Source organism: Eurosta solidaginis, chromosome 1 (genome assembly GCF_040869045.1).
Source record: "Eurosta solidaginis isolate ZX-2024a chromosome 1, ASM4086904v1, whole genome shotgun sequence".
In the NCBI taxonomy this organism is placed as follows: Eukaryota; Metazoa; Arthropoda; class Insecta; order Diptera; family Tephritidae; genus Eurosta; species Eurosta solidaginis.
In genome coordinates this window covers 272,713,348-272,721,178 of record NC_090319.1, presented here as the reverse complement: position 1 = coordinate 272,721,178, position 7,831 = coordinate 272,713,348, and the positions used below count along the sequence as shown (strand labels likewise).

At 40.1% G+C, this 7,831-nt stretch overlaps 1 protein-coding gene across 1 annotated transcript; it reads right to left on the bottom strand.

The window, feature by feature from the left end:
* Window positions 1–1,040: 1,040 nt before the first annotated feature.
* Window positions 1,041–2,197, bottom strand: LOC137243118 (keratin, type II cytoskeletal 68 kDa, component IB-like). The gene is made up of 2 exons (XM_067770394.1): window positions 2,158–2,197; window positions 1,041–2,098 (listed from the first exon to the last, which is right to left on the bottom strand). Exons 1-2 carry the CDS (start codon window positions 2,170–2,172, stop codon window positions 1,634–1,636), a joined length of 480 nt encoding a protein of 159 aa, XP_067626495.1. The 5' UTR covers window positions 2,173–2,197; the 3' UTR covers window positions 1,041–1,633.
* Between the last annotated feature and the right edge of the window lie 5,634 nt (window positions 2,198–7,831).

Here is a 7,831-nt window from a genome sequence, read left to right as displayed (position 1 = left end):
ACTGACAGGCAAGTTTAATTCGACCGTACCAGCCAGGGCCAAGAGATCTAAAATGTAGGTAAATGCCACCACAAGTGAGGTCGAGCAATCGCCCACAGCCTTTGACCTCACGGTGACATAGCTAAGCGCCTTTCTAGCCGCCTAATTATCCGAGTAGACGTTAGAATCCCTAGTAGTTGCAATGGCGGATATCTTCTCATCTACCGCATCCCTTATAGCTGCAACCTCCGCCTGAAAGGCGCTGCAGTTATCGTGCAACTTTGTTTCCCGGTTCATACTGCGCTCTTCCGTCCATTCTGGATTCATATATGAACAGGTTTTCAAACTCTCGTCCCATATTAATTCCCCACGACATCCATCGCATGAGGGAATGTGAGTGGTGAAAGTGGCAGGAGCAACGGAAGCCAGCGCACAGTAATCTGCCTTGCAAGGCATTAAGAAGAAGTCAGTCAGAATACTCACCCATAATTCAGAAGCTGTATTGCCGACCTCAAAAAGGGTTGGGAGATCAAGTTTAAAACTTTATTGTTTTTGGAAAGTTGGCACTTTTTTTGATGTGAAGGGGTTTTCTCCGTTCCTAAAATTTCAATCATTTGCTAAAATATTTAGTTCGCACAACAGAGCTGGCTTTACCACATAAATCGGGTTATTTAAGAAGATATTCGAAGTCTCCTTAGCGCTATCAACAGATACCGACATGTTATTGTTTTTTTTATCAGCTTTTTATCGGAAGAGAAATTATCATCGAGTTATCAGTTTGTTTTTGCCTCGTATCGAGAAATTGGCTTCTTATTCGTTTGATTTCAGTAAGTTGTCTTTGTGTCATATACTTTATATTGAAGTTTTCGATAACAAGTCGATAGATTTTTCAATAAATCGAATAAATTTCTATAAAAAATCGACATATTTTCCATAACAAATCGATAAATTTTAGATAATATATCTATAACTTTTCGATAAATTATTAAAAAAAGGCGTTGATTAGGTATGAATTTAATTTCAAACAATTTTACTTATTTTCTTTGGTTCATACTTTATAAACAAAAATCTATACATGTAACAACAAAATGATCATTTACATTTAATAAAGTTTAATTTGACAAAATAATAACAAATAACAACAACGTGAAGCCTCAAACCGACCGAATGCAACAACTCACGCCTTTTTCGTGATTTATGCGCGTTTGTTTGGTGGAAGATAAGAACTATCAACGTTGCCGACAGGTGCAACAGCATAACTTTGCTGGGCCACAGGAGCAGACGCAGGACACCAGACGAAGTTCAGTACTAGGACAACATCACCGCTGTGGCTGCTAGTGGGATCATCCAAACTATCATATTGAGATTTAATAGTATGTTGAGAATGTTCCGCATCAGCTTCTGTCCTATACTTGACGAAATGGACTTCCAGTTGAGTGTTTGAAGTGATTTCAATTTCTCAGCCAAGTTACCAATATCAGCCCGTTTGCTTAGCACATAAACGGCAGTTTGCTCATTTACAGACTGCACGGCAGCATGTTCAAGTCCATTGTTTTTGGGTCATTTAATGAAAATGACGCGCAAGTTTTATTTTCAAAGAATTTGTAATTTGACTGCTATCACCAATATCAGCGAATTCATGCTCTGGAGCGGTTTAGGTGTAAAATTCTTTATGAGTTTCAGCAGGTGCAGCGCAGCTTGAAGTAATAGATGCAGGCGCACTATAACTTGGGCCGACAATTCTTTGACTACCTAAGCTAAATCTACCAACTGAGCCGATACTAACTCCACTGTAACTGAGACCAGCACCTTCACTACCAAAGGAGAGTCCTGATGAACTATAACTTGGTCCTGCAACTGATCCACCACCAAATCTGATACCACTTCCAAAGCCTTGACCGCCACTTAGTCCACTGTCAAAGCCTTGACCACCACTAAATCCATTGTCAAAGCCTTGACCGCCACTTAGTCCACTGCCAAAGCCTTGACCGCCACTGAGTCCGCTGCCAAAACCTTGGCCACCACTAAGTCCATTGCCAAACGCTGCACCACCATTATTCGCATAAGAGTAACCCGCACTTGCGGCATATGTCGTGGAGATGAGTGCCGAGCATAGAATCTGTAATGATAAAACATTAGGAAATTTATTTAAAGTTTTTGATATACAGGAGATCATACCACAAATGTACGCATTGTCGAGTATTGTTTCGGTTTGCAAGTTAGTTGCTTTCTGCTGAAAATATCTAAAATTCACCCCAATTTATATAAAAAAAATTTATATATCAAGAAATGCAGCAAAATTTTGTTTGTACAAATTTGGCAGTAATGCATGAAATGAAATGATTGAGAGTACCCATTTGTGTCAAAGGTTATCTTATTAGGCAAAATCACCAAATGTGAAAAGTTCGATTAATATTTCCATTTTTTATATTAAAAAACTTAAAAACTAAATGTTTTTGCTCAAGTTTTGATTTGATTTTGCTTTAGGTTAGTGAATGCAAAAAAAACCAAACTTGGTATTATTAATTTGATATTAATTGGATCTTCGTAATCAGATCAATTAAACTTTAGTTTTGATCAGTTGGCGCTATCAATTCGTTCGCTAATCTTTTTGCATTACTACCGGAACTGATTTTGTTACTAAAATGAGCAAAGTGTGCTACACTTGAGGTGTTAAACTAATTTAACCCTTTCGACCCTCCAGGGACACTATTGTCCCACGAAAAGTTTGTAAGTTCCTAAATATCTTATAAGTAATTAAAGTGGCGCAAAAAAGTCCCAAACATTAGCTTATAGGGTTGTTTACATTTTACCGTTATAAACATGCACGTTATTAGGCATTTTTGTTTGTTTTATTAATTAATATGTCGCAGTTCTCAAAGAAACTCGTTCTAATTGCGTTCTTGTGCTTAAAGTAATTGTACAAAAGCGTTAATTCGTTACTATTTTTAAATCGGAACCTACATTTGCTTACGGTAAGTTAAAAAATATATATTTAGTTGTTTATTTCCAAAGATTTTGGATATTTATTTACTTTGGGACGCTTATGTCCCTGCAGTATTTTTTGATGGGACATTAATGTCCCAGTAGATAGTTTTCGACCCTATATATGTTTAATGTTAATTTCTTTTAGGAACTGTAAATGACAACAAAACTTAGTGAAAATGAAATCACAGATATCCTGGAAGACGAACAGAACGAGGATCTCTCAGGTACTGATTTTGGTTGTGGAAGCGATAGCCTTTACGATCCCTCAGAAGGTAACAGTGACACTGAAGTTGACCCAAGTGAGTCAGAACAAGCCTACTCGGATAAACATGTTAACCTGAATGATCAATACGAGACAACAGTTGTACCTGATGTCACTAGTGCAGAAGTTATTATTTGGAGCTCTCCTAGTGGCTCTTTCCTACCAAGAAAATTGGTCACCAATAGCCGTAATTGCAAAATAGCAGATATGATATATTTCGTAAAATCTTTCCAAAAAGTTTGTCACAATATATTGCACAGTGCACAAACGAAAGGATAGATATAATGCATAAATCAAAGGCTAAGCGGCAAAGAATAGCTTGTACAGATGCTGGTGAAGTTGATATAGTGATTGGATGCATTTTTGTAACGTATATTGATCGTAGGTCAACCAAATGGTGGGAGAAAGTTTTTTATCGCGTTGTAATGATTTGTGCTATGAATGAGTTATTCACTCGGGGGTATATCGAAAAAAACTTCCTTTTCTAGACTTTATAGTACAACTTGCTGGGTCCTTTGTATCAAAAGTAAGAGAGACCATCGACTACAAAAGATCTCGTCGGCAGGGAAGGCGATCAAACAGCTTGTTACGGTCTGCTGTTATGGTCTACGGTTACGGTCCACTTGGGAGCGTGTTCGCGCGAACACACCTAGTGACTGGCGATGGGGCGAAAGTTGCGATACAAAAGTATCGAAAACAAGAAAAAAACAGTCCGGCGATCACTAGCGAAAATTGCCATGAGTTTCCGGCATGACAAAGCAAGAAGAAGTCTGAAAAATTGAGAAACCACAACGAGCGAAAATTGCCATGAGTTTCCGGCATGAAAAAGCAAGAAGAAGTCTGAAAAATTGAGAAACCACAACGAGCGAAAATTGCCAGGAGTTTCCGGCATGACAAAGCAAGAAGAAGTCAAAAAAATTGAGAAACCACAACGAGCGAAAATTGTCATGAGTTTCCGGCATTTGTGATTTGCTTGAGCCTAATTTTTGGCGGCCCGGCGATTATACAAAGGATCGTGTAACATCTATTGGCACAACTTAAAGAGCAAAGGCGTCAAGCACCTATACTGCTTCATTAACATTATTGCTACATCAACTGCACATCCCCACTTATATTCAACTAATCGCAAAACACCCTCGCCGGCTGTGCACGTATTCAAGCGAGTATTGTTGAAGAACCAAAAGACTGCAACGAGGAATTGCAGGCCGATTCCTTAACCCAACTACTAGAAGAACAAACAGGTAAATGCCCAGAAACTAGGGAAGAGTCGAAAGCGCATAGTACCGACATAGTTCATTCCGACAAATCTAGTTTCCACTCGTCTATTTTGGGTGGTAATAAACTTTACAACGGGTGTGTTGTGTTGACACAAGCTCAACGTATAGAATATCCAGTTGAAGTAGGTCGGCGTTTCACGGTCACACCTAGTGAGGAAAATTCTAGTGATTCCGATTCAGATTCGGGCGGCACTAAACTAATTGTTGATGAGAAACCCTTGGTATCCGAAGATAAATTTCTTTCTCTACGTTTACGAAGTACACTACCACCTTCGGAAAAGCGTCCGACACCAATTCCGCATCCAGGGCCAGATGTACGCTGCCGCGTAATACAACTAACGCCAAAATTACCAAGTCATCCAGATCGTAAAGGTCAGCACGAAGCTTTATCGCCACCAGGTTCATTCGATTACCTCGGACCAGAGCGCAACAACCACCAACAGTACCAACACAGCGCGCCCAAGACCGCGCGCCATAACCGACGACAGCGACACCTTCACCAGCAACAACAACATCACCCGTAACCACGCCGGCAGAGACCCATGGTACGTACTCTGACGGCCATGTAAGTATCAGCAAAGTATAAATTTAGATATAATTACCCTACAAAAAATTTGGTCATAAAACTTACCCACGCTAATGCAAATGTGACTATGAATATAACCTATGACTGTAGAGTGTCTGGTCAAATGACGTGGAATGACGAGAGCATTTTTGCAGGGTAGTTAAAGAAACTTCTAAGTGGTACTTAGAGGGTTCTATACAGTCCGGTTGAACTAATTAACAGGGGTCGATTTTTTTTTGTCAAATTGTATTATTGAATACTCGAAAGTGTTGGCTATACAACAAGGAGCATACATCTCCTTTTCTTCATTTTAATGATATTTTTTCTTGCTTCAAAATGATTGAAGTTAGCTCGATGAGTTTTTACTCATAAGAAAAGCGGTCTTTATAATTTAAAAGTTTTAACGTTCCATTTTTGGGAGCTCAACCATAAATTTAAAGAAAATTTTTTTTGCGACAGCAGCCATTCGTCGATTATGCACGAATTGGCAAAAGGATTTCAATTTAATTTTTTTCTTATATCATACAAATGCAATATATATATATATATATATACATATGAATCCCTATTGCGGGCAATATCTTTCGAACAACACGACGAAAGTAACATACGTGCAATAGGTATTATTGCTATCGCAATTTCATCTTTATTGCTTTTGTAACCACTTTTCTTAGTACATATTACATATTATTATCATTATAATATGCGCATTAGCATTATACCAATTTGATATTTTGTTATACTCAAAAATAAATTCTACTATACCAACATAATAATTTTATGTAAGTGAAAAAAAAAGCAGATAATAGGTGATTATTGTAACAATGAACTTTAAGGCCAAAATGAATAAGGGGCTAAACTATATAACACTAAAATAGTATGTGTATAGAACAAGTATGTATGGATGTAACTTATATGCACTCGCACCCAACAACACCAACACCCAACACAACCACCAACCCCTTATGATAGTAACCAAAACAGAACTTTATATATATTTTTGGTTAACAAAATATAAGCAAATTAATTTGAATACCTTTGTTGTTAGAGAGTATAGTTTATATTAGAAATTTAGCTGATAATCCAATTATTTTTCAAAGAAAAGGTTTAACAACAACATATTAATAATGAATTTTGAATAAATTTGTAATTTTAAATGGGAATGCTGACTTCCTTGTTTATTTAGAAGGCACTTAGGGTTACCAGGTAAGGGCCACCGGAATTTTAGGTGCGTCGGTGGCCATGGATTTTGAGGGTGGGCATAGCACCGGGCGTCGCAACACCATCCGCGGCGCCCCTCTATATATTCGGCCCTTTTCCCTTTTTTTTACTTTTCAGATTTTTTTTTTTTCTTTTGAATTTCAGCTTTAGAAACCGGCTGTGTCCGGTTCGGTAATTTTTTTTGCGTTTGATTTTTTTTTGAAGTTTAAATTTTTTGAATGTTAGCGGTCTGTCCGTGACATCCGGTTCGGCCGGATGTTCTTTTATTTTGAATTATAAGCGTTTTGAGTCATCTCTGCGCTTCTGTCAGTTTATTTTAAATTTGACAGCTGCTAGTTTGATAGGTATGATAGGAACTTATTTCTGTTTATGGCGCAATGACCGACAATGACTAGCCACTGTGCACCACCACATCATGCCGACCGCCTTCCTTACTGCTTCCACTATAGATGCGATTCCATAACAGATGGCGCCCAACGAGATTTGGTGACTGAGGCGCTGTCGCGCTGATCATTCTGGGTCAACTTGTGAAGTTGACCATCCCACCAGCCCGAGGTGAGCAGCCGCAGGAGCAGCCACCTGCGTTGCGGTGGGATGGTTGGACGGATCAAGTTGTCCGAAGTGATCATAGCTGACAGTTGCTGAGGGCGCCATAACAGATGGCGCCTGAGGCGCTGGCGCGAGGGTCAGTCGGGTCAACCTGTGAAGTTGACCATCTCACCAGTCCGAGTGAGCAGCCACAGAAGCTGCCACCTACGTTGCGGTGGGATGGTTGGACGGATCAGGTTGTCCGGACTGTTCATCGGGGGCAGTGGCCGAAGGGGTCACGGGACTTCACGTCAGTCCTCCGGATTTTTGTTTTCACCCGATGAGGCAGTGCTGAACGCACTTAGTTTTTTTTTAAGGGGTTTTTTGTTAACGGAAGTTGTCCGTTAGTCGGTTAGGAATAATTTTGTCCGCTAAATTGGATTTTTTTTTTGTCTAATTTTTATTTTTTTTTGTTCCCTTTAGACGAATTTGTGTCGTTGGTGTGAGTGCGTGTGTGTATGTGCTGAAAGGATCCCAGCTCATCCCACGTCCTAGATGGTAAGGTAGAATACCACCTGGATTGTGACGAGTTGAGCTGGGATTCAAAGTGGCACTCCTTCCCATCCCACCAGACTGGGGAAGCGGTTCCGAAACCGCTCCACCCATTGCTGCGGAGGCAGGAGGGGTGTCCAGTGAGAATGGACGGGCGGCCTCAACATCCCCAACCAGTCCCAGGGGCGAGCCCCTGTAGACTGCCCCAGCGTTGCGGCTGGGCGTGTTGAGACCAACCCGTGTTTGCCTGGAGTGACCCTAGTGGCCCCAACCAGTCTCGGAGGGGGCCTTAAGACCCCTTCGCATTGCGGTTGGGAGCACTAGGGACAAGTATGAATGAATTTGTGTGATTTTTTTTTAACTGTAGCCCGAGTGCCTTCGGGAAAAGGATGCGTCAGCATTCCCATTGATTACATTATATATTTAACTTAACTAACCGCTTTTCTTTTTCCAGCTTTT